The sequence below is a fragment of the Anolis carolinensis genome, chromosome 2, assembly GCF_035594765.1.
Source record: "Anolis carolinensis isolate JA03-04 chromosome 2, rAnoCar3.1.pri, whole genome shotgun sequence".
Classification (NCBI taxonomy): domain Eukaryota; kingdom Metazoa; phylum Chordata; class Lepidosauria; order Squamata; family Dactyloidae; genus Anolis; species Anolis carolinensis.
Window position 1 is genome coordinate 143,681,953 of NC_085842.1, and position 27,858 is coordinate 143,709,810.

Here is a 27,858-nt window from a genome sequence, read left to right on the forward strand (position 1 = left end):
CATCTCACCTACTAGCTAGCGATCACGAGTTCAAATCTTAAACACGGTCACAACGTAACAGCGGTCACCATGCCCCCTCTCAGCTTTCTGTTCTCCAACTACTTAAGTCAGAGGTGTCAAACTCATTTCCATGGAGGGCCTCATCAGGCGAATGGCTGCTTTCAAAGGGATGGAGACTCCGCCTCGCCGTGTGGTGGAATCTCTTCTTCTGCGGGATTGGAAGCAGGGTCTGGATGGCTATCTGTCGGGAGGGCTTTGATGGTGCGTCTCTTTCTGGCTGAAGGGGGTGGAGCTGGGTGGCCGTTGGGGTCTCTTCCAGCTGGAAGATTCTATGGAAATGCCCGAAGGAATCCCGAATTGGAGGGCAAGCATTGCTGAGCCCCATCGCCTTGGCACATGTAGGCAGGGGAGCTGTTTTGAAAATCCCGGTTTCGGCGAGATCTGCCCTGTGCCCACCCAAAAGGATGCCCACGGCTCTTCAACCAGAGGCAACCCCCGCTCAAGCCCTTCCCACGCCACCCAGGGGTCTCTGCTCGCCTTCCCCTCCCTCCTCTGTCGCAGGAAAAAAGCAGGAGGGGCCCCGAGGGGGGGGGGCGTGGGAGGTGGAGCTTCGGCCCACGGGGCGGGGCCTCCAGGGCCTTGGGGGCAGGGCCAGGAGGAGGAGCCAGGGAGGGACGACGCAGAGAGAGAGAGAGTGGAGAACAGAGAGAAAGGATAGTACGCACACAACACAAGGGTCGCTCTCCCCTCCCCACGCGCGGATATCTTTCCCCAATCCGGAATCCGCAACTCCTCTGCTTTCAGTCCGGTGTTGAGGGCGCATCTGAATGCAGTTTCACTCCACTGTCACTGCCGTGGCTCCATGCTATGGGATCCTGGGAATTGTTTTGGTGAGACACCCTGTTTGGCAGGGAAGGCTTTATACAACCACAACACACAGCATTGAGCCCGGGCAGTTCAAGTAGTGTCAAGCTGCATCCATTCTGCAGTGTTGACCCAACGCCTACCACCTCCTCTCTCGCTTTCCTCCGGGCAAGGAGAACCGGCCTCTCTCCCGCCTCGGCCGCCAGTCCTGCACATGGGGTTGAGAGGGCAATGCATCGGTTCTTTCATCTGCTGCAAAGCAAACCGCGGAAATCGCGCAAAGGTGGTATTTAAAAGGTTTTCTGGTCGGACCCCGCTTCCTGCACTTTGTAATGTTGTTGTGTCGTCGAAGGCTTTCATGGCCGGAATCGCTGGGTTACTGTGAGTTTTCCGGGCTGTATGGCCATGTTCCACAAGCATTCTCCCCTGACGTTTCGCCCACATCTATGGCAGGTATCCTCAGGGGCTGTGAGGCCTCTTGAAAACTAGGCAAGTGAGGTTCATATATCTGTGGAAGGTCCAGGGTGGGAGAAAGAACTCTTGTCTGCTTGAGGCAAGTGTGACTGTTGCATTTACTGAAAATAAAGAACAACACTCCGAAAACAGGGGAATCACAGAAACAATCAGGGTCAGCTAACACCTCCGAACAAAGGATTCCCCTAGGCAGGAATCAGTCAGGCCTTCAAGCTGCAAGGCCTTTCAATGCTAATTAAAGTGATTAATTGCAACATCCACACCACCCTCCAACAGACAAGACTCACAAGAGTCAAACCGCTTTCATTCCACGGTGTTGACACACTCTTAGGACCATACCCGCTACCTTGCATTTTAGACCCCTTCTACACTGCCATATAATCCAGTTCAAAGCAGATCATCAGGATTGTATATGGCAGTGTAGAAGAGGCCTTAAACACGCTCCCCTTCCAAGCCAGTGAGTCGTACTTTCAAACAGCGTTTTCACAATATGCGATCATGTTCTTGTGAGAGACGGAATCAAGTTTCCTGATCCCTTGATGTAATCATTTCCTTGACAACGAAAATACTCCCTAAACCCTTCACCCTTCGTCTGGAAGATGGGTCCGCAAAGGGATCTTGTAGCTCCTTCCCAGAGAAAGTCGTTGGGAGCGCAAACTTGGCAGCAGAAGTTGTTTTCTCAGAGAGTAGCGTGCCTTTTGCATGTCTTTGAGAAAAGAGACTTACGAAAGTTTATGCTCCCAACGAGTCTCAAAGGTGCTTCCAGGATCCCGTCGCATGCCAACGAAGAAAGTGTCCTGTTTAGCGACAGGCAACCCAAGAAACCTCCTTTAAACGCCATGAAAATGGTCTCCTTTTCCACGGGATTGGGGTCGCTCCCTGACCCATCCTTTTCCTCGTTTTATCAACATATAAAAGGGTTTTCACTTGCTGTTCTAAAATATTGTTGTAGTATGTTTTAAAGTTGCTTTTCTGATCACAACTAGTGAAGCGAGGGTTCCTTTTAAATTATCAAAACAGCCTTCCAAGTTGCTATGTCCAGAAACCGATTTTTTCTCTAGGTATTTTCATATCTGTAAAGATTCAGACGCAATTTGTTTCTGATTTCTATCGGTGTTGGCAAGGATTATTTCACCGCATAACTATGGACCGTTGAAATGGAAACAGATCCACTGGATCTTCGCAGGAGTCTTCGACAAGGGAGGAAACTATTTTGATCGAGATCCCGTTTTTCAAGAAGACCCACTTACAAAAGGAATTACAGTTAGGTTCCTCATGCTATGCAAATCCTCTTTTTCCTTTTATTCCTCAGTAAATAAAACATTTCAGGAATTGGGTCCAAACATTTGCACCAATGTTAGTCCTCTGCATAAATTGATCTTTAGAAATGTTATCCAGGGTTTTAAAAACAGGGATATACAACCCTCCCCACAACTTGCTTGCCTTTCGAGGAGTCACTAAACTCCTTAAAAAAGTAGAATACATATTGAATTGAGCCTTTGCTTCCAAGACTCACAAGTACAGTAGAGTCTCACTTATCCAACACTCGCTTATCCAACATTCTGGATTATCCAATGCATTTTTGTAGTCAATGTTTTCAATATATTGTGATATTTTGGTGCTAAATTCATAAATATAGTAATTACAACATAACATTACTGCGTATTTAACTACTTTTTTTGTCAAATTTGTTGTATAACATGATGTTTTGGTGCTTAATTTATAAATCTAATTTGATTTTTAATAGGATTTTCCTTAATCCCTCCTTATTACCCAACATATTCGCTTATCCAACGTTCTGCTGGCCCGTTTATGTTGGATAAGTGAGACTCTACTGTAGTATGAAATTTGCTCTGTTTTTGAACCTGGCTTCGCCTAGACTCCACTTCTCCCAAACGCATGAACGCTTTTATATAATATTTTCCACAACTTCCCTACTCAGGCTTCCGTTCAGATTTCTTTCCTGTTTTATGTGCAGAGAGAGGACCATGCAAGGTACTGCAGATTACTCCAACCAGAGAAGTCAGCCATAGCAGAGCCCTTGATGAGCCAACCTGGAAACAGTATATTATTTGAGAATACAGAAATGCTGGACCACTCTAACAACCACTATGTCAGACTACACAGAGAAGCCATTAAAATCCACAAGCAGGTGGACCATTTCAACAGAAAGGAGGAAACCATGAAAATGAACAAAATCTGGATACCAGTATTAAAAAACTAAAATCAGGACAGTAAATAAAGAACAATACTTAGAAAACGGGGAATCCAGACATGAATCAATCAGGGCCAGCTAACACCTCCCAACAAAAGATTCGATCAATAAGCAGCCAGACCTTGAAGCTGAAAAGCCATTCAATGCTAATTAAGGTAATTGATTGCAACATTCACACCTGTCTCAGACAAGCGTACTTTCTCCCACCCTGGACCTTCCACAGATATATAAACCTCACTTGCCTGGTTTCCAACAAACCTCACATCCTCTCAAGGTGCCTGGCATTGTTGGGTTATCTAGCAACCATGCATGCATTTTCAATGTGGGATGGTTTATGTAGTTAGTTTTGTTTGTTGCTTAGTAACCTGAGCCAAGCTGCATTACAAAGTTGATGGAAACATTTTAGGGAAATGTGGGAAATGGGAGTATACTTCCTGGAGACTTACAGGAAGTGACATATGCCTTTAGAATTTGGGGCACAAAAGGAGAGACTTTCTTTTGTTCTTTCCCTTTTTAGCTCTTCATGCTTTTCCTGTTTCTTGATCCTGCCATGCTGATGTTACTTCTTTGTTAAGAGATATGTAGTATCCTGAACTGTATTCTTTTGGAACTAAGATGTTTTTACCTGTATGACCATCATCATACAAGATTGTGAGTAAACATATTTTTACTATTTTACTTTTGATGTCTCTGATGCTTATTTTATGCGCATGACTCTTTAAAGGGAAAGGGAGGCTGGCTATGTTTCCTTTTTCTCACCTCTGCTCACATAAACCCCTAGTCTTCTGCATTTTTGTTACTCTGCACCAATATCTAACCATATTGGTATCATAATCCTAACAGGTTATGTATATATTCCTAATACTATGGTTCCTAGCAGGGTTGGTTTATGATTCAGAGCATCTCTGGTCAACGTCCAGGTGTCCAGAAGATGACAGATAAAATTTTGGTAGTTTCAGATAGATTCTAATGGAAAATGGCTGCATGACTACACTGGAAGAGAAACCTTGTTCTCAGGCCTCTGTACATCCTCCCACATTAAACTTTGGATCTCAGTACAGGAGGGATGGGAAGCCAGATGTTGATGGATTACAACTCCAATTTTCCCTGGCCATTGTCATTACTAGCTGGAGTCAGTGGGAGCTCCAAGAACTTTCAAATAACCACCTTCTCTCCCCCCCACCCAATTTCATTTATTTTATCTTTCAGTCCATTAAATCTAAGGGCTCGGGCTGTGGCGCAGGCTGGAGAGCAAGCCAGCTGTAACCAGCTGCAATGAATCACTCTGACCATGAGTTTGAGGCCCGCTCGGGAGCCTATGTTTGTCTTGTCTTTGTTCTATGTTAAATGGCATTGAATGTTTGCCTATATGTGTAATGTGATCTGCCCTGAGTCCCCTTCGGGGTGAGAAGGGCAGAATATAAATGCTGTAAATAAATAAATAAATAAATAAATAAGTGTGGAAGATTTCTGTCAAAGCCCCTTAGCTCCACCTTTCTGCTCCCCAAAGTGGCATTACATTTCGTCTCATCACCCAAGTATTTCCATGCAGGAAACACTCTACAGCTATTTACTAGAACACAGTTTCTCACTCCCTGGCCAGTAATTATGCAACAATTTGAACCAGATGGAGGCACATCTTAGAAAGATAGCAGTCTAACAGAATAGCAATGAGACAGTGTAAAAATCGGAGTCCCCAGTGGTGCAGTGGATTAAACCAAAAGGTTGGCAGTTCAAATATGGGGTGAGCTCCCACTGTTAGCCACAGCTTCTGTCAATCTAGCAGTTCGAAAACATTCAAATATGAGTAGATCAATAGGTACATCTCCGGTGGGAAGGTAACAGTGCTCCATGCAGGCATCTACAACGCCAGCTCTTCAGCTTAGAAATGGAGATGAGCACCAACCCCCAGAGTCGGACATGACTAGACTTAATGTCCGGGGAAAACCTTTAGCTTCCTAGTGTAAAAATCAACAACACAACTTGTAGCACCTCAAAGACCAGAAGCTTATTCTGGCATAAGGCAGAATGCAGTAGTCTAGTTCTGGGACTCCAAGAATAGGGGTTTCTCCAAAAGCTCTGCTTTTGCTTTTTAATATTAGAGCCTCTGCTGCCCAGGGCTGAGGATGTCATTCTTAGTCCCACTTATGGAAAACCTCATTTCCAAATCAAGTGGTGCAGTTACAATTGCATGAAGGACACAATGAAATGTGTTCATTTTTCATTGTTTGCTTCATCTTCATTGCAAGGCTCTGGAGAAATACAGGAGAGAAGGATTTAAATGGAAACCCAAGGAGCTGCGGAATTAGATAAGAACTCAGCCATTCAGCCAGGCTAACTTGAATTCAGACCCCATTTTTATAATGAGTTCAAGGTATGGTCTTAGGCTGGATTAGGGAACTTTCTTCCTCTTCCCAACATTCTGAACTTCTGCTCTCAGAATCCCTTGCCATTGGCCATGCTGGGTGAGACTTCTGGGAATTATACTCAAAAACATTTGGAAACCCTTTTGAACCCCTGCCTCAGCTGAATCCTTTTAGAGTGTGTTTAGAATCTGTATCCACAGATTCTGTATCCATGGAGTCCACCATCCACGATTTAAAAATATCCCCCCATCCAAAAAAATCCTCAAAGAAAAGTTTTATTTTGTCATTCTATATAAGTGGCACCATTTTACTATGCTATTGTATATAATAGAGCTTGAGCATCCATGGATTTGAAGATCCATGAAGGGGTGGGGAGTGTCCTGGAACCTAACTGCAGTGGATGCCAAGGGCCTACTCTATACATACTTATTTCAAAAGAGAGTGTGATGGAGGGAATTGATATATTCTAAAACAGCACACTCCTAAATCTGTCTGCTTGGAAGTTATTCTCAGTGTGTATAGGACTGCAACCTCAAGGACTTTGTGAGAATTATTCCCTAGAGAAGTTTAGCTCCCTCTTCTTTATCCAGAATAGGTGTTCCACAATGGGTCTCTTTTGGAATTTTGGAGGCATCGTTACCTAAATGGACAGCATTAGGTTCTCCATTTGTTCAAACAAACTGGGTATTGCCACAATCTCTGCACTTGGAGCAATATGTAAAAGAAAAACCCAGGCTTGTGGCACAGTTAAAGTCTGACACACAGATGGCCATCTCAATTTATATTCTAGTGGTGTTGGAACAACATGAAAAACAAATGCACAGTCCTCTCCAACTCACAGTGCTATCCTAGACATGTTTACTTAAAAGTAAATCCCATTAATTTCAATGAGGCTTAGTCCAGGTAAGTGTGTATAGAAGTGCGTGTCTCACTGTGATTTGTGAAAGAATGCCATTGTAAGTGTTTTCTAACTGAGAATACTGAAAAAGAAAAGACTGGTTCTTTATACTCCAAAGATTCCTGAGAAACTGAAAAACATTCAAAGCAATTTGTAGAGAATCAGCTTTACGGGAAACTGGTGTTTTCCAAGCACCTATTTCAGCCAACAAATTGTGGTGCCAGGGCAAAGAGGTGGTTATACAAAACTGTATCTTGCCTAGGTGCCAGGGTATTTAGCCTGAGATGAGCCTACTCATACAGGATTTAAAGCAAGATAGGGATTCATTTCTTTAATTATGCCCTTAGCCTGTCAACACCACTGTAGAGGAGTGAGACAGTGGGGAAGTGGTGGATCAAGGCTGGGAGTTGGAGGCCTCTTCTTTTTCTTTCTGTTGGCCTGTTTACTTGGGGGTGGGAAGGGAATAATGGTTTTTCTTTTCTCCTCCCACCCTTCACAGCAGAAGGGGGTCTCACTTTCAGGCCATCTGGATAGTCCGCTTTCAGCATCTTGGCTGCAGCTATGAGATGAATCCAGCTGACCTCTAGAGAGGTTTACTTAAGGATGAAACAATGTTTGTCTTGTCCAAACAGCTTGAATTTTCCCCCTGCTGGCTCAGCAACCTTGCAGTCAATGGATACAAGACCCATTGATGGCTTGCCATATTTTAACATTTTCAAAGGAAAGGAGAAAAATAGTTGTTGCTAGAATTGTTGTGATGGCAGGGTACACAGAAGTGAAGGTGAGATTTGCAGGGAGCGGAGAGAAAAGAGCCAAGGGGCTACATAAACACTTGGCCCATCAGCTAGGGGCTCAATGCTGGGAAAAGGGAACAGACTCACTACCTGCTAGCTATGTCTTTGAGATGCTTTTGACATAGTTTGAGTTGCTGTCTGAGTGATTCACATCCTGCTCTTAAATGTACAGATGGAAACAGATTGCACTGAAATCAGAAAGGCCTGCTTTCATGTAATAACCATGCTTTAGAAAAATAAATTATGGAAACAAAAAAGACAGGAGAGACTTTTGGGAAAATATTACAAAACTGTTCAGCATGTCACCCTTTCATGAAAAGACAACCAAAACAACCAACGAGTTGTGCCCTCTTCACTTCAGCTTCTTAGTCAACTATTTTCTAGTCTAGTCTAATCAGCACAAAAAAGTTTTCTGGGAAGCAATGCATGCCATACACCAGGTATTCTCAAACCTTTTCACTCACAAAGCCCTTTTTGAAGCAAAAGTTTCTTGTGGAACCCCAAGACATTTTATATATTACTAGCTGTGTCCGGCCACGCGTTGCTGTGGCAAAGTGGTGGTGGTGGTATTGGTTAAAAGTTGTTGTGGAATTTTTATTTGACGTTATTTGTATTTTTTAAATTAATTTTATTGTAACTTATCTTTTTTATTTATTATATTTTATTATTTTGTTGTATTATTTTTAGTTATTTTGTTGTAGTATTTTATTGTATTAATTTTTTAGTGTTTATTATTATTTTTATTGTATTATTTGTATTTATTTTATTTTTTATTCTTTTATTAACACTGGGCTCAGTGGGTTGCTAGGAGACCAAGTGGGCGGAACTTAGCCTTCTAAGTGGCAGCAATTGGATAAAAACAATTATTTCTCTCCCTCTAATTAGGACTTTATTTTTCTTTGCTTTTTGTTGTATCAACCTAGAGGCGTGGATGATGGGTTGTGTTGTCAAATTTCGAGGTTGGGGGGCTTGTAGTTTTGTTGTTTTGTGGGTCGCTGTGATGCCATCACTCTTTTATATATATATAGACTAGCTGTGCCTGGCCACGCATTGCTGTGGCGTTGTCTGGTGGTGTTGGTGAGAACTTGTTGAGGTAGTGGTGGTATTGAATGTCTGTTGTATGGTTGTCTTTATGTTTAGTATGCATTTGGTTGTTTGTGTACTGTGAAAGTGGTGAGAGGAGAGAGGGTTTATGTCCCTGTGTAGTATTGTATAGTATTTATATGTTGTCCATGTGTTGTGAATGCTTGGATTGTGTCCTGCTGCTTAGTAGAAAGGGTTGGGCTGGATGGCCCTTAGGGGTCTCTCCAAACTCTTGGATTCTATGCTTCTATCATCATCATCATCATCATCTTCTTCTTCTTCTTCTTCTTCTTCTTCTTCTACTTCATCATCTTCATCATCATCATCATTATTATGTAGAGGCTGGATGGCCATCTGTCAGGAGTGCTTGGATTGTGTCCTCCTGCATGGTAGAAGGAAGTTGATCTGGATGATCCTTAGGGGTCACTCCAAACCTTAGAATTGTATGATGATGTTGTTGTTATTATTATCAGTAGTAGTATTAGTATTGAGAGGCTGGGTGACCATCTGTTGGGAGTGCTTGGATTGTGTCCTGCATGGCATAATTGGGTTGGACTGGATGGCCTTTAGGGGTGTCTCCTAACTGTCTGATGCTATGATTCGATGTGTATTATTATTGTGCAGATATTGGATGGCCATCTGTCAGGAGTGGTTGGATTGTGTCCTCCTGCATGATATAAGGAAGTTGAACTGGGTGATCCTTAGGGGTATCTGCTAACCTTAGGATTGTATTATATTCTTATTCTTATTATTATTGAGAGGCTGGCTGGCCATCTGTTGGGAGTGCTTGGATTGTATTGTCCAATGGCAGAGTTGGGTTGGACGGGATGGCCTTTAGGGGTCTCTCCTAACTGTCTGATTCTATGATTCGATTTGTATTATTACTGTGCAGATCTTGGATGGCCATCTGTCAGGAGTGCTTGGTTTGTGTCGTCCTGCATGGTAGAAGGAAGTTGATCTGGATGATCCTTAGGGGTGTCTCCTAACCTTATGATTGTATGATCATCTTCTCCTTCTCCTTCTCCTTCTCCTTCTCCTTCTCCTTCTCCTTCTCCTTCTCCTTGAGAGGCTGGGTGGGCATTTGTTCAGAGTGCTTGGATTGTGTCCTCCATGGCAGAATTGGGTTGGACTGGATTACCACAGTAATTATTTCATATTACAGTAGAATCTCACTTATCCAACATTCGCTTATCCAGTGTTCTGGATTATCCAACGCAGTCTGCCTTTTAGTAGTCAATGTTTTTGTAGTCAGTGTTTTAAATTCATTGTGATATTTTGGTGCTAAATTTGTAAATACAGTAATTACAACATAGCATTACTGAGCATTGAAGTATTTTTTCTGTCAAATTTTGTTGTATAACATGATGTTTGGTGCTTAATTTGTATAATCATTACCTAATTTGAGGTTTAATCGGCTTTTCCTGAATCCCTTCTTATTATCCAACATATTCACTTATCCAACGTTCTGCCGGCCTGTTTATGTTGGATAAGTGAGACTCTACTGTATATTTATAATCATATATTATCTGCTTAGAACTGGATTGTATGAGGCCCCTTCTACACAGCTGTATAAAATGCACACTGAAGTGAATTATCTGGCAGTGTGGACTCAAGATAATCCAGTTCGTAGCAGATAATATAAGATTATAAATGGGTAATATAGCTGTGTGGAAGGGCCTTGAGTCTACACTGCCATATAATCCAGTTCAAATCAGATAATCTGTATCTTATAGGCAGTGTGGAAGAGGCCTGAGGCCTAACTGTGCCTGTCCCCTGGGCTGAGTAGGTTGCTAGGAGACCAAGTAGGCAGAGTTTAGCCTTCTAACTGGCAGCAATTGGATAAAAAACAATTATTCCTTTCCCTCTAATTAGGACTTTATTTTTCTTTTCTTTTTGTTGTATGAACGTAGAGGAATGGATGAGGGGTTGTGTTGCCAAGTTTAGTGTTTCTGGGATGTGTAGTTTTGTTGTTTTGTCCTAGGCCGAATTTTTTTAATCCTTTTATATATATAGATATATTATATTATATATAATGTATATATCAGGCATGGGCGAGGCCAGTGACAGATGATATCAGATGCTTTGTTTTTTTCAAACTGCAGTTAAACAATTTCAAAGTTCTTTTTTCGGAATAGTGTGAGAGGGGTAGCATTTTGAAGACTATCACTTTTATCGATAGTTATTAGTTAATATTATGGTACAAAAGCACTCAATCTATTAAGGGGCATAAAATATTTTCTTCAGTTGGTGCATGGATACATTAATGTAGCCACATATATGTGGTAGAGAGAGAAGGATGTATAATTACATCTGTAGAGCCATGTTTTTTGACAACTGAAATCAAGGCAGAAGATGCAGATATTTAATCAGGACAACCATGTGACTCTCCCTGGTGTTATGGTTAGACCTGAGGCATTGTCCTTTTCCATGCACCTTCTCCAACTCTTAGCTGCAGGGTTGTGGCTCTCAAACTTTGTTCATTGAGATATTCTGGACTTCAGTTCCTCCGAGCACTGGCTAACATCCTTTAGACCAGAAGTTAAAGACGGTTGAAGACACAAAGGCCCAGAACTATTGCTGTACTGGATTTTATCACTGTGGGATAAAATAAAGGGAAAAATGTGGAGGTTTGATAGGAAAGGCCAGGTCCCAATCTTGGCTGAACTGTCAATTTTACTTGGTGGCTCAAGGCAAGGAAGTCACTATCTATCAGCTTAAGGCATTTGGTTAAGCTATGGATGAAAATTGCTGTTTTGAATAATTTGAAGGAAGGGAAAGATATCAAAGGAAATTAGACATAACTATATCTACCAGCTTAGCTTTTCAGTCAAGAAAGAAGCAAAGAGAGACAACCTTGTGCCAATTTTGATATTGTTGACAGAAGGCAATTGATAGCAAATGCCACCAAGAATCTTGTTGCACTCTTGTTGACTTTTCTTATCTTCTTTCCCTTCATTTTTTTCTTCTAAGGAAGATTTCTAATCTTCCTTCATTTTTATATAGTTCCAAAACTATGTATAATGCAATGTACAGTGAGAAACTGTCAAAATTTAATGTTTATGGCATTAGATACTATACGTGCAAGTTAGTAAATGGAAGGGAAATACTGTACTACTCAGATGCTGAGAAAAAGAGAAAATCTAAGGGCATGGGGTGTGCCCATATTGTTTTCCTACTTAATAATGCTCTTCATTATGCTTATCCTGTAAAAATTTATAGGGCAATTTATAACCAGTTAAGCCAATGATGTCATGGGAAAAGAGGATGAGTTTCTTCCCTTTGCTGCAAAATCTCAGGCTTTTCAATAAACAAGAAACAGTCACAAAAACCAACAAATGATTCATGACTAAGCCCTTTGTAGATTTATCACTCCACGTTATCAGAGACAGGAATTCTAGATTTTCCATGAGCAATGAAGTTAATGAAACTAGTTTGTGGTCTTCACTCTGATGCACGTTTACGTCAAAAAGTGAGACTGAAACTATGCACTCTAAAGGAAGGTGTCTCCTCTGTATTTTATCTTATGACACACATGTCTATCATGCTCACTCATGCTTCGTTATTTTAGGTGAATGCTTAGTTAAAATACTTTATGTATTACATAAATTGTCCAGATATGGAAAAATCAAACCCCAAACCCAGCATTGGGCATTTGTTTTGGGGAGAATGGTCCAAATGTCACAACAGCGTGCATTTCTTCAAACTGAATAGAACTTTTTACCCAGCTTACTCAGTAGAGATAAATACATACAAAATGTAACTCATGAAATCTTGGTAGGTGCTAAATCTCTAACGCCATGTTAAACCAAGGGTGTGCAGAATGAAAACTCAGGACTACGAAGAGATGGCCATCCAATTTTTAGTGGACCATTCACAATCTGCTAATTATTAGCAATTATGGTGGGTTTCAGGTTATTTCCAACACATGGTGACCCTAAAGTGACCCTCTCACTATGTTTTTTTGGCAAGACATGTTTGGATACAGGTTTGCCTTTGCCTTCCTTTGAAGCTGGGTGAGTATGACTTGCCCCATATCATCCAATTTCCATGGCCAAAAGAGGGTTTGAGCCTTGGTCTCCCAGAGTTCTTGACCACTATTCAAACCATTGCACCACATTGGCTCTTCTAGTGTCTCAGATGTTTTGACCTGCAGAGCCCATCCTCCCTTATCATTGGTTATACTGGCTAGAACTAATGGGAGTTGCAGCTCAATAAAAACTAGTTTTCCAACACTTTTGATTTTTGCCTGGGGTGGACTTACGTTTGATCCTGATCTTATTAAGGAAGTATGCATACTCTAACTTACAAACTAACTGCACAATTACTATTAGGATTTTGTTATTATGTTTTCTTGGTTTTTACATTTAACACACATCACTTCATGTTAGGAAGCCTAGTTAAAAAATAGTTAAATTTTTCATGTAAAGGAGTGGACTGATTCTTTGATATCATTTTCAGTTTAGCAGGATAACAGCTCCGTTTTGCTCTTGGTGCAGGTGGAGCAGAACTGAAAATAGCTGGGTACTTTATTTCAGGTTTTATGTGACTATCATTGTATTATTTGTGTGCTAGCAGAAGTACCTGCTTTACTGTCTACCACCTCCCCACCACCACCTTTCCTGCAGACTTTTGAGGCCCTGCACACGCAATGAGTAGGTGGATATGCCTATGCGTTTATGACTTGCTTCTTTTTGTTACTCCAGGATTTGAAAGGCTGTGCATTTACTGGCTAAAAGGTGTACACAGGCTACAGAAAGATTTTATTTTAGTCAACTAAACAAAATATAATGTAGCAAGCCCTCCAGATTTGCTGGGGTTAGAGATGTAGGACCCCCACAAAAGTGGGAAAATAGCATCTTTTAATTTTTGTTACTTAATAGAACACCTTTCTAGGACTCTCAGTGTCCTCCAGTGTGACTCCACAGTCAACTTCTGCTGGATAGTGGCCATAGAGTCCATTAGAGAAGCTAGAGCAGTGGTTCTCAACCTGTGGGTCCCTAGATATTTTGACCTTCCAACTCCCAGAAATCCTAACAGCTGGTAAATTGGCTGGGATTTCTGAGAGTTGTAGGCCAAAACACCTGGGGACCCACGGGCTGAGAATCACTGACCTAGAGGTTCCTTGAGAGACAATATGAATTGAAATTGAGAGTAATCATTTCTGCAAAAATTAAACACACAAATGTAGAGGGCTGATTGTAATTTTTTAAAAATAAAAAACAACCTGTTGAATGCACCTTTCTGCCTCCTTAGTATCTATAGCAATTCTAAGAGTCTAGTTTCACTGTGTTGGCATTTATTATAAAAGTTGTAGGTTAGACATACATTACTTTCCCATTCCTTATAATATGGGATATTCCAATCCATTTGCTGGACCTTATAATAAAATCTCAGCTGTGGAAATTACAAGTAAACAGGAAGCAAAATGAGATATTTAGACTGCAGTCTTACTCAAGACACCTGTGGGGAAGGCAGACCCTTTGAACACAGAGAGGCTTCTGGGTAGGCTTGTCTAGGATTGCATACCACACAGGTGTTATAAATGCACCTGGAAATTTTCTCTGTCCTGCTCTTTTTAATCCCCCTTCAAAACAACGGGCATGGATACCCACCTGCCAGAGGTGCCAGAGCAGTGAGAGCTCACATTTCTAAGGCTTTGTTTTTTCAACAAAATGGCCTGCACTGATTTTCCAAAGGTGTGGAAGGATCAGTGCAAGGAAAACAACATGTCAAAGTGTCTTCCTTGCTTCTCAAGGTCAAATCTAACGAAATGTGTTTGGCAATACCAATTTTTTGTTTACTGTTTCTCTTCCCCATCCTTTTCAACAGCAGATATGCACGTTTGTTCTAAATAAAATGATGTATTTTTGCTTGTTTTTTCAGTTCATCTTAGTATCATGTTTGTAACTTGCAACCATGACAACTAAAGTTTTATTAGCAACATAGCATTTCATTCTGCTCCTTTACTATATCTATGATCATTTAGACTTTTTATGAAGTGACTACTTCTATGTTGTGATCTGTATCATTCTGGCAAAGTTTAAAATAATCTTTTGCAAAGTCTTGCAACACAAGGAGCCACTGGTGCAAGGTAAGTCTGCCCATTTCTCAAATGTTTCAGTGGGGTTTTAATTGTAAAAATAATTTGATTTCTATTGGAGACTTCATCTTACCCCATTTATTGCTGCTTAAAAATTGGTCATTTCCCACTTTTGATCTTTGATCTTTTGTTTAATTGTTTTCATAGCAGCAATTTGTTCTTTTATGACTGGAGAGATGTGATTTATAGGATCCCAAGCGGGTCCACAGTAGTCTGTTGTGGCAAAAGGAAAAAAAGTGGTATTTTTCAAGACTAGTTGTTAAATCCAGTTACAGCGGATACATCAAATAAATGGAAGTGAGTCAGCATATGTGTAAATTCTATTGAGTCAATGAGTCAATTCTGTTTCAGACTAATAATTGGATTTTGACCAATCAAATATGTTCTGACATAGGCTTTGAGCCCCCATGGCACAGCCGGTTAAACCACTGAACTGCTGAACTTGCAGACTGTGAGGTTGGCAGTTCTAATCTGGGGAGTGGGGTGAGCTCCCACTATTAGCCCCAGCTTCTGCCAACCTAGCAGTTTGAAAACATGCAAATGTGAGTAGATCATAGGTATTGCTCCAACGGGCAGGTAATGGCTCTCCATGCAGTCATGCCAGCCACATGACCTTGTAGGTTTCTATGAGCACCAACTCCCAGAGTCGGACATGACTGACCTTAATGTCAGGGGAAAACATTTACCCTTACCTAGGCTTTGAGGACCAGCAGTCAATTTCATGAAATGTTATTCTGAATTCATATGTGCATTTATGGGTATTTGAGTATGTCTCTTCACTGTGTGTTGACATACACATGTTTAGGAGAGGAAACTGTATACAATGGAGACAGAGCAAAATGAAATGAGTAGCTTTCCTTAACCAAAGAGGTAGCAATTAATATTTTAAAGGGATTTTACAAACAGCCATATCAGGGTGAAGGCCAGAAAATGCCTATAAGGCCTCAGGTCCAGCAATCTGAAGAAAAAGTCTGCTTGGACATAGACAACGTTGGAAGCACTTAATGATTTGAAGCTCAATTAAACTTTCAACCTGAGCCCTCCTCTGAAACAATATGATATATTCTGCAGAAAAAGGATACCTGTAGAACAATACTGCAAGACCCAAATGACAAAAATAAATGTACAGTAGAGTCTCACTTATCCAACACTCACTTATCCAACATTCTGGATTATCCAACGCATTTTTGTAGTCAATGTTTTCAATATATCATGATATTTTGGTGCTAAATCATAAATACAGTAATTACTACATAGCATTACTGCGTATTGAACTACTTTTTCTGTCAAATTTGTTGTATTTCATGATGTTTTGGTGCTTAATTTGTAAAATCATAACCTAATTTGATGTTTAATAGGCTTTCCTTAATCCTTATTATCCAACATATTCGCTTATCCAACATTTTGCCGGCTCGTTTATGTTGGATAAGTGAGACTCTACTGTAGTTTGAAAATACTGATTTTTCATTATGACTGTCATAGATTGTTATTGCTGTGTATAGCTTTGGAGCTGAATTTACCCAAACAAACCACTCTCTTCAAATTTAATCACGAACCTGAAAATGGTATCCTTGAAGGCTTTTGCTAATTGAATTCATATTTTTGTTATTGTCATGTACAAATTGACTCTGGTTTATGAGAGGCCAAAATCAACTTGGTTTTTCTTGACCACACTTTATCCTAAGAGGCTTGCCCTTGCCTTCCTCTGAGGATGAGAAAGGGCCATGAACTGGTTTCCAAGCCTGGGCAGAGCGTAGGCTTCAGCCCTGGTGTCCTGGACTCTTTAACACTCCTGGAATCTCCAACACTCGAACTTTACACTACACTACAACATACAGAATCAAATATATATATATACAGTAGTGGTTCTCAACCTGTGGGTCCCCAGATGTTTTGGCCTTCAGCTCCCAGAAATCCTAACAGCTGGTAAACTGGCTGGGATTTCTGGGAGTTGTAGACCAAAACACCTGGGGACTCACAGGTTGAGGACCACTGATATACAGGATACGATGAGGATAGAGCACAGAGAATCCTTGCATGCCTGTGTGTTTCTGGAAGACAATTATAGCTGGTCACTTTCCAAAGGAATATATTTCAGAAGGTCATTGTCCCCTTTGGTGTTTTGGCCTAGAGTTCCCTCCTGGGTGGTTCTGATAGGAGCATCTCCATTGAGAAAAGGCCCCCTTGCCTCTACCCATTCAGTAAGCAATTGAGGTCTCTTTTTTGGTGGGGACTGCATTTGTGATATTATAAAGTTGTTCCTGAAACAAAGTTTTAAATATTCATCAATGTTTTTGAAAACTTCCATTTTTACTTTATTTTCCTTTTGATTTCAAAGATCTACTAGAATAGATATTGGTTAGAAGTAGCTCCCACCCTCAGCCCCAAACCCCAAATTAAGATTCTACAAAACACAACAGACCTCAACTTTAGGTAAATCAGGTATAGGCTTTTGCTCCTCTGTGCAGTTAATGGATGTCTCCAATCCTTAACCTCAGCTACATCCTTGCACAGATGGTTTCCCATTTTTTGAAAACAGAAACGCTGCATGCATTCACACCCTAAGCTGCCTTATGCAGAAATAACCCACCTTAAACCCTGTCTAAGGTTGAAATGATTTCCACAAATTATAATTATAATTATAATTTGTGGAAATCATCAAATGTTTAATTTAATAGAAATTATTATTATTATGTTTATTATTATGTTTATTATTATGTTTATTTATATCCTTTTTTCTCTCCATTGGGAAATTCTAAGTGGCTCACAACTTAAAGAATTTACAATATAACTTAAAATATACAAATATACAAGTATCAAAACAGTAAACACATCATTAAAAGCATATAAAATCACAGCAGCCCATGACGATCTTAAAAACCATCTTCGTTAAAATGTTTTAATCTGCCGCCTGAAGGACAGCAGGACCGGGGCAGTCCTCTCAAACTTTCCAGTCAAACTAAAAAGAGCACACCATGCCTTGTCGAAGGCTTTCATGTCCGGAATCACTGGGTTGCTGTGAATTTCCCCGGCCGTATGGCCATGTTCCAGAAGCATTCTCGCCTGACGTCTCACCTGCATTTATGGCAGGCATCCTCAGAGGTTGTGAGGTCTCTTGGAAACTAGGCAAGAGGGGTTTATTATATATCTGTGGAAGGTCCAGGGTGGGAGAAAGAACTCTTGTCTGTTTGAGCAAGTGTGAATATTGCACTTGGCCAGCTTGATTAGCATTGAATAGCTTCGAAGCCTGGCTGCTTCCTGCCTGGGGGAATCCTTTGATTGTTTCGTGTCTGGATTTCCCGTTTTCTGAGAGTTCTTCTTTTTTTAGTGTCTTGATTTTAGGGTTTTATAATACTGGTAGCCAGATTTTGTTCGTTTTCATGGTTTCCTCTTTTCTGTCGAACATGGCCGTATAGCCCGGAAAACTCACAGCAACCCAGCGCACATCATTCCTATGAAGACATTAATCCGCATTTAGACCTGCCGGCCGGTAAGGGAACACTAGCTCTGGGTGCACCTACGCTGCAGAATTAATGCAGTTTGATATCACTTTAACTGCCATGGCTCAACACTATGGAATCTTGGGAGTTATAGTTCGATGTGAGGCAATAGCACTCTCCGGTAGGGAAGGTAAACACCGCCAGGATTCCGTAGCATATATCGCGGTAGTAATTCAAGCGGTGTTAAACTGTGTCAATTCTGCAGTATAACATGCACCCTAGGATTGGGGAGAAACAGCCCCTGTGGATCAAGGCTCGCCAAAAGGAAAGCGCTCTCCCCTCAAATAACCCCGTTTCCCAGGGAAAACACTGCTCTCGTCTTGTCGCGACTAGAGAAGTTTCTATTTTAACAGACCTCACAATCTCTGAGGATGCCTGCCATAGATATGGGCGAAACGTCAGGAGAGAATGCTTCTGGAACATGGCCACACAGCCCGGAAAATTCACAGCAACCCAGTGATCCCGGCCATGAAAGCCTTCGCCAATGCAGAGGAGTTTCTATCCCCCTCCCCCCCCCCCAAAAAAAAAGATGCCACGAATTAGAGGGACAGAAAAAAGCCGGGAAGACACCCAGACAAACGCGACCCAAAGGTGGCCCAAGCTCCCTGCTTTCGAGGAGAGACCAAGGCCCCATCTACGCCTACCAGGAATGCGGTTCAAGGCTAGTTTCAAACTGTTGCGGCCAGAGATCAAACTCCCGCAAAAGCCTGCCAAAGAAAGAAAGCCCCGAATGCGCATCATTTCCATCCGGGTCTCAAATTGGGTCCAGGATTTCTTTTATAATCATCCACACAGTGAAAACACTTTCTTCAATACCAGTTTGAAACTGAATTAAAAACATTTTCGTGTCAGGAGCGACTTGAGAAACTACAAGTCGTGTCTGGTGTGAGAAAATTGGCCCAGGGGACGCCCGGATGTTTTGATGTTTTTACCTCCATCCTTGAGGGAGGCTTCGGGGAAAACAGGGAAGAGCAGTTGAACCCCTAGATTTAGGCTGGATTTACACTGCCATATAATCCAGTTCAAAGCAGACAATCTGGATTCAGAAACTGGCGCATATGGCAGTGTAGTTGCCTGAGTAGCAATGGGAAGGATTCCCAGCAACAGAAAGTCGGGTGTGGCTGCCCTGCACCTGGCTGAGTGGGAAGGGCTGGTTCCGGCGGGTCTCCCCGCGCCCCCTTCCAAGCGGGCCTCGGCTGGGTCCAGCGCGGGCTCCCGGATGGGGCCCTCGGCGCCCTTTCCTCAAGGAAACAGTCGGAGGGTTTCCATCTTGGAGTGGGGGCTTCAAAGGGGCTTGGGGCGAGGCGGCGGCGCGGCGTCCCCGCCCAGGCCCCATGGATTGCGACGGAGTGACAGCTCTTTTGAGCGGGAAGCGAAAGGCCGCCTCTGTCTCCCTGAGAGCCTTTCTTCCAGATTGTGTTCAGATTAGGCGGCCGGCATGAATGGCGGCTTTATCCCGAGCGGGGGCTTGGCCGAAACGCCACATTAATTACCAAGGCCGGAATCAAGGCGACGCAGGAGGAGGAGGAAGAGGAGGAGAAGTAGAGGAAGGAAGGGAGGGAGGGAGGAAAAAGGAGAAGGAGGAGAGAAGAGGAAGAGGAGAAGGAAGAAGGAGAGGAAGAAGAGAAGGAAGGCGAAGAAGTGGAGGTGATGGAAAGGGGAGGAAGAGAAGGAAAGAGAAAAAAGAGGAGAAAGGAGAAGAGAGGGAGGAAGCAGAAGGAAGGAAAGAAGTAAAGAAGGAAGGAAGAAGAGGAAGTGTCCGAAAGAGTGAGGAGGGGGGATAGAGAGGAGGAGGCCCCTTGGTGTGTGCCCGAGCGGCGGCTCCAACGCCTCTCTGCGTCTTTGAACTGTTTGGCTCGCTTTGTGCGATGTTTTCCGCCCCGATCTCCAGGGAGGCTTCCTGGGAGGCGGGGAAGAGGCCATTGGGACGAGGAAGGGTGGTCAGGAAGTCGTCCCCCGTGAAGGTTAAGAACACTTGTTTTCTTTCGGGTCCCGGTCGGAGGGCCTGCTCCAGATACTTGGGCTGTGAGAACGGGGCTGCCTCCCTGTTGCTTGTGGATTTGTGCCCCAAGGCCCCTCCCCCTCCTTTTCCCACCCAAGAAGCGGCGCCCCGACCCGCCCGCCCGCCCGAGGGAAGCCTTACCTGCTCGCTCCCCGAAGCAGCGCAGGGCCCGGAAAGGCGGCGGCGGGGGCCCTGGGGCCTCCTTCCCTCCCTCCCCCGGAAATGCGCCCCGGACCCCCTTCCCCTCCGCCTCCTCCTCGGCGGAGCTCCGGGGGACGCGGCCTCCCACCTGAAGCGACGGGGCGGGGTCCCGCGGCAGCACATTCGCCCCAGAGGCGGCGCAGCCCCCTTTTCTGTCCCGAGGGGGATTCATTAGGGGGAGGAGGGGAGAGGAGCCCCTCCCAGGGAGACCCCGAGTCCAAGGGGGGCGGGGTACCCTAAGACACCGAAGCCGGACCGGCTATTGCAAATAACTGTACCCAGTCTCTGGGCACATATCCCTTTGGAAATAAATGCCAAGCATAACCTTTTTGAAAAGCTAAAAATGATGTCACATCCGTTTGGCAAACGTGAATCTCCATGAACACGCGGAGACCACCTTTTGAAAACCATTAGTCAAGAAAAGCATGAACTTGTTAGAAGTCAACCTTTTGAACAAATAATATTCACAAGTGTTCATGTAATGGCACACAGGTAACTCAGCTGTTAAACTTAAGAACCATGTCTTTGAACTGCCAAGGACAAAGTCAGGGCACTAAATATATATATATATATATATATATATATATATATATATATATATGGTTAGCAGAGGATGATTGTTTCTTTGAAGCTGAGATTGCAGTTGCCCAAAAGATATACAGTGTTCCCTCACTTATTGCTGGGGTTAGGTTAGGGCCCAGGCTGTGGCGCAGACGGGAGAGCAAGCCAGCTGCAATTAACTGCAATGAATCACTCTGACCAGGAGGTCTTGAGTTCGAGGCCGCTCGGAGCCTGTGTTTGTTTGTCTTTGTTCTATGTTAAAAGGCATTGAATGTTTACCTATATGTGTAATGTGATCCGCCCTGAGTCCCCTTCGGGGTGAGAAGGGCGGAATATAAATGCTGTAAATAAATAAATAAATAAATAAATAGGTTCCAGGACCACCCACAATAAGTGAAAATCCACGAAGTAGGGACACTATATTAATTTTAATATTTATACATTATTTTTAGTAGTTATACACTATTTTAAGTCTTTATCAACCAATCGTGTGTTGGTAAATCACCTTCTCGTCCAGCTGCCACTTGGGCTCCTTTTCTCTCCCTTTGGCTTCTCCTTCCTCCCTTCCTTTGGCTGTAAATTGTAATGTTTATGATTTATAATAGTCTTTTAGAGTTTATTGAAAACCCGCAAAACAGCAAATCCACGAAAAGTGAACTGCGAAGTAGTGAGGGAACGCTGTACACTCCCTTGAAACCTTAGTTAAAATATGTAGTCAGAGATAAAAAAAACCCCAAAGTCTTCTTTGAAAAATAACATCTTGTTTACTCACAAACATTTTGTATTAATTCACCATACAGGCACGTTTCTTATTAAAGTTCAGTTATAGATAGGATGTTGTTCTCTGTGTGTTGAGTACAGAGGGTATCATTCTTAATCAATAGTCCATAGTCTTTAGGTATAATTGTACTCACTGAAGTTCATTATTTATTTATTTACTCTACTTATACCCCACTCTTCTCACCCCCAAAGGGGACACAGAGCTGCTTACAAACTATGGCAATAATTCAATGCCAGATTCAGATCATAACAACATCAATAAAACATAATATTATAAAACTACAAAATACATACAAATCAATTAGAACAGTCTTTTAAATGATTAAAACATAAGTCATACTTCTCTATTGAAGTCCAACACAGTAACAAGCATCCACCTCCACTGAAGTCTAATGCAGACTTAACACATAGAAGTCCATAATCACACATCCACCTCTACTGAGGTGTGAAGCAAACTTACACCCATCTCCAATGAGGTGGTAAACAGACTGAATACAGAAAGGATTCCTGAGTCTGAACATGCTCAGTACAATCACATGTCTATAACTCCTCCCACACCAATGAGGTATGGTCAAACTGGCAAATTAACATACACATAGAATACAGGTTAGCAAATATAGACATTAACAAATAAATAGTGAAAAACTTGGGAGGTTGCTATTTCCAACATGGGCCAACCCTGTCTGGCTCAAGGCCAGGGCTTCCTACCAAGCTCCGATGCTGCCTAAGGCACGACACTCAAAGGAGACCCTCCCCACCTCAACTCCAAAGGGATTCCTACCGAAAACATAGCTGCTGCTCCAGAGTTGGAGGCACCTCTTGCCCGGGCTCTCCATCTTTCCAAAGGAGGAGGACCTTTTACCCCACTTGTCAAATCCAAAGAAAAAGCGGAAAGTTCTGCTCTTGAGAGAATTGGGGCCCATCTACACTGCCATATGATGCATTTTCATAAGGCAGTGTAACTACATTGAACTGGATTATATGATACATTCAGCTGTGGACAGACAAGTCTACATAGGGACCAGGACCACCACATGTGCTCAAACACGAATCAAGAAACATGAAAGGCAGGGCAGACTAACTCAGCCAGAGAAGTCAGCCATAGCAGAGCACTTGAGTAACCAACCTAGGCACAGGATATTATTTGAGAGCACAGAAATGCTGGACCACTCTCACAACCACCATGTTAGATTACACAGAGAAGCCATTGAAATCCACAAGCAGGTGGACAATTTTAACAGAAAGGAGGAAACAATGGAAATAAACACAATCTGCCAAAAACAAAAAACCCTCTAGAATTGGGGCAATAAATAAAGAGCAACACCCAGAAAACAGGGAATTCCAGACAGGAAACAATCAGGGCCTAACGCCTCCCAACAAAAGATTGCCCCAGGCAGGAAGCAACCAGGCTTTGAAGCTGCAAAGCTATTCAATGCTAATCAAGCTGGCCAATTGCGACATTCATGTTTGCCTCAGGCAGACAGGAGTTCTTTCTCCCACCCAGGACTTTCCAGAGATATATAAACCTTACTTGCCTAGTTTCCAACAGACCTCACAACCTCTGAGGATGCCTGCAATAGAAGTGCGTGAAACACCAGGAGAGAATGCTTCTGGAACATGGCCATACAGTACAGAAAACTCACAGCAACCCAGTAGATTATATGAGTCTATAGTACTATTTAATGCAGCTCCATAGTTCAGTTAAACTGCATTATGAAACTGAATTCAGTGGCAGGGGGCCCTGGACTCTCTTTCCACCCCCCCCTCCCTGCTCCCTGTCAGGCCTGGCAAACCAACACAAAGCCCAGCAGAAAGCCATTCTTGGGAAGCCACTTGTCTGGCAGACCAGCTCTGGGCCTCAGGAAGTGCCAAGGCAAAGGTGGGGGTGTCCAGGTGGATCCACCTGTCAGGCAGGAACAAAGGCTACTTCTACACTTTTATTATCTGGACTGGATTATATGGCAGTGTAGACTCATAAAATCTAGTTCAAAACAGATAGTGTGGACTGCTTTGATAATCTGAATTTTATGGCAATATAGAAGAACCAAAGACATCATCATCATCATCAGCAACTAGGATCGCAAGTGATGCTATAAATACCCAATGATTGGGTTGTACCATGCAATTACAAACTACAATCTCAGTCCTTGGCAGGTCCACACTATCCAGCTTTCCTGGATATCAAAGTAGTTTGATAACATTTTGAACCACTATGGAATGCTGGGGGTTGTAGTTTGGGGTGATCCAGCACTCTTTGGCGGGGAAGGTTGAAACCCTCCCAGTTTCCATAGTATTGAACCATGGCAAATCAAATTTTATCAAACTGCATTCATTCTACAGAGCCTGAGTTTTCATCATGACAATCGTTTTTTATGTATGGCTAAACCAAAGCCTTGCAAGTGTTGGCCCCCTTTACTCCACCCTCCCTCTCCAGAAATGAGCATCTTCTTAATCCGTTTTTCTTTTCCTCTTTCCCCATTTTCATATTTTTTTCACTGCTACCTACTTCTCATCTGCCATCGCTGTTGTTGTTCTGTGCTTTCGAGTTGCTCCAAAATTATTGTTTACTTATGTCTATGGTTTCTTGGTAAGATTTATTCAGAGGAGGGTTTTGTTTTGCCTTTATCTTCCTCAGAGAATGAAACTTGCTCAAGGTCACCTAGAGGGTTTCCATGGCTGAGTAGAGAATTCAGTCTTGATCTCCAGAACTATGGACCAAGGCTCAAACCACTGTACATGCTGATTCACCATCACACACTGACTACACTGCATTTGCATGTTCCCCCTTTCACTGCCTTTGCTCAAGAACACAGACCTCGCAGACCCCTTCTACACTGCCACATAATCCAGATTATCAAAGGAGATAATCCATATTATCTGCTTTGAACTGGATTATATGAGTCTACACTGCATAATGTAGTTTAAATCAGACAATAAAGATTTTATATGACAGTGTAGAAAAGACCTCAGTGTCTGTTTTCTACAGGAATTAAGGCCAGGCATCATAGTTTTTGATGGATATTAACAAACTGAAGCATGTCCAGAAAGAAAAAAACCAAGATTGCAGAGGGTTCAGACTTCAGTTCCATGAGAAATGATTGAAGTTAAGTGTAGTCTTGATAAGGGAAGAATGGGTTATCATAACCATCTTCAAGATCAGAAGGGATACCATGTAGAAGAAGCAGCTTCTTTGTTCCAAAGATTAGAACCGAAACCAATGGATTCAAAAGGGATTTTGTGTGAGCTTTGCGGGAAATCATCCTGAACTATCTCAGTGAACCTTTCTACACTGCCATATAAAATCCAGATTATCTGATTTGAACTGGATTATATGGCAGCGTAGTCTCATATAATCAGTTTAAAGCAGATAATGTAGAAACTTAACTTAGGGTCACCATAAGTTGGAAAAGACTTGAAGGCACACAACAACAACAACAACACATAGTATTATAGCCAGTGGCATCTGGTAACTCCTTGCTGAATCCAGGTTTATCCAGGAAGCTATCCAAGGTGCCAAACCTATTTTGGGGAGGAGTGGATTCAAGGGGTTTGTATAAATCTTTTAATGTTTGGACTTAAACCAGAGCTGAGCCACCATTTCATTGACATGGAAGCCACCAGATGCCACTGCCTTCGGATGTAGTTAGACTGCAATCTCCAGCTTGCTAAACAGTGGATCTGCTGGCTAGGGCTTTTGGTATTTGCAATCCAGCAGCATCCGAAAGTCACCTGTCCTCCACTGCTACCTCACTCTTAATGACTGTAGCTTGGAGACATTCCTAATTTGGACAGGTTTCAGTTAGGATCAGTTGCATCAGGTTTCCCTTGACTTGGGCAGGCAGCATCTGGCAGAAGCACTTCCAGAGGCACTCCCTTTGTGGCAATTTCATTCATACCTAGAACTATTATTTGTTGTGTTCACATTCCCTTTGTAACTCTGCCTGCCCCCTTTCTTTGGATGTCTAAACTCTACTTATAAATGCTCATCTGATGTTTTAAGTTACTGCAATGCTAGAAGTCTAGGGACTGAAAGACTGAAAGTTTGGGAGGGGCAGCGTTCTTGTTGGGGAGAGACAATGCCTTCAGCACTCATATGTATTAAACACAAGGCCTGCAGGCCAAATCTGGCCCACCATGTCATTTTGTGTGACCTTTCAATGTCAGAGCAACATAGTTACATGTATATGTTCTTACCATTACAAATGGCCCTCTGAAGACAACTGTAAGGTTGATGTGGTCCGCAGTTTGCACTCATGTCTTGCTAAGAATGAAAGTGGTGAAAGCTTAGAGTTTGGTGAGAATTTGTCAATACATTGTAGAGCTCCCCTTCACCTTTCATCTCACACACACACACACACACACACACACTGGGCTAATCATCCTGCCAACACCTGCTCATAAATGAGCTTTATCTAGGGACTACCTTTATTGAGTTTCATTGTTGTGCAGACATTGCTAATCATTAGTATTAGGCCATATGAGCAATAGCAAATGAACCCTACCAATTGATGGTTGGTAAATTGAGAGAACAAAAAGGCTTTGCATTTGTCCTGGTGGCCTGCTGTGTGGGCTCTGCTAGACCCATCCCCATTCCATTCCTGGCCCATCTGATAACCCTTCACCTCTCTCTTGCTTAAACACAGCAACTTGTCCATCCCTCTCACACCTTGGTGCTCACCTTCTTACTGGATACAGCTTCCCTGAGGCAGCAAGGTTTTCTGAAGAAGGCCTTGTTTGCTCACTCACATTCCTAAGCGTTTGACACTATTATTTTGCAGCTCCTCCATTTCTTTCTCTCCCTCCCATGCTGCTTCCTTCCTGTTTAATAAATGGCTTTGGATGTACCTGAGCTGAGAAAGGTTGCTTTTTTGGATCACAACTTCAAGAAAACTTATTTCTCCCTATGAGGAAAAGCTGGTTCAATTCCAGAAATACTGCAGGAAAACATCTGCAGAGATGGGCATGGTCCAATATCCCAGAGAGAGACTTGTATGTGGGTGGGTGCCTTCAAGTTGCTTATCAACTTACAGTGACCCCATGGATTTCTTAGGCTTTTCTTAGCTAAGAAATATCCCAAGGTGGATTTCCCAGTTCATTCTTCTGAAATACTGTATAGCATAAAGTATCTGCTGGTGGTCTCTCATTCGCATATTAATCAGAGCTGAAGCTACTTAGCTTCCATGATCAGGGAGGAACAGGTGCCTTTAGGCAAGGTAGGGTTTTTGCCTGCTTTTGCACATCTGTATAAAATGTAAACAAACCCCTAACCACATTTCAATGACAACAAAAATGTAAATGTTTTAAGACCAGTGGTTAGACATTTTTTCCACGTGAAAGAAACATTGGGCGCTGCATTGCCCAGATGCAGGTGCATTATCAGCATGGGCAGCCTTATTATTAAATAGAGGGAAGTGGCTGCCAGACACTGAGAGTTTCAGCTGTCACAGAAGGGAAGCAAGGTCATTGAATCAGTTGCTATTATCATTTTACAGTTAGGGATGTGAAGAAGCACTTGTGGAATTTCTGAGTCACATGCCAGAATAATTTGGCTAGCATCAGGTACTCTGAGCCTTCACTTGGGTAGCTGAGTGTTCCTCAAGGAGCAGGTGGTTATGAGTAATCTCAATTAGCTGCCAGGGAAGGCAGCTTGCTGCTTAACTTAAACTGCTTTGCTATAGAATAGGTTAGAAATCTTTCTAGATATTAGACAACATCCCTATCTGCTTTAACCAGAATTGCCAATGGTGATGCATACTGGAAGTAAACATGATTTCTGCCTTTGCTAACATGCCAGAAAATAGAAAATTACAACTCAAACAGCCACACAAATTAATTTAAAGGTCAGGAATATTTCTTGTGTATAAGTGTTTTAATTTGGAAGTAGAAAGTAAATCACAAGTGACCTGACAGATCTGCTATTGAATTCCCCTTCAGGATGAACATGTGCTGCCTCTGGGCACTGGCACCATCTGAACTCAATCTAGTCACACAGTAAGCAAGATATTGGGCTTATCTCTTTC

General features: G+C 42.5%; 1 protein-coding gene across 2 annotated transcripts in view; it reads right to left on the minus strand.

Moving 5' to 3' along the window:
* The window catches only part of ntn1 (netrin 1), a 328,369-nt gene extending 307,685 nt beyond the window's left edge, over positions 1-20,684 (minus strand). For both annotated transcript variants that reach the window (XM_062970707.1, XM_008104282.2), the window contains exon 1: positions 20,438-20,684. In XM_062970707.1, the coding sequence (XP_062826777.1) occupies positions 20,438-20,669 (232 nt within the window). In that variant the 5' untranslated portion in view covers positions 20,670-20,684. The remainder of the gene's footprint in view (positions 1-20,437) is intronic.
* Between the last annotated feature and the right edge of the window lie 7,174 nt (positions 20,685-27,858).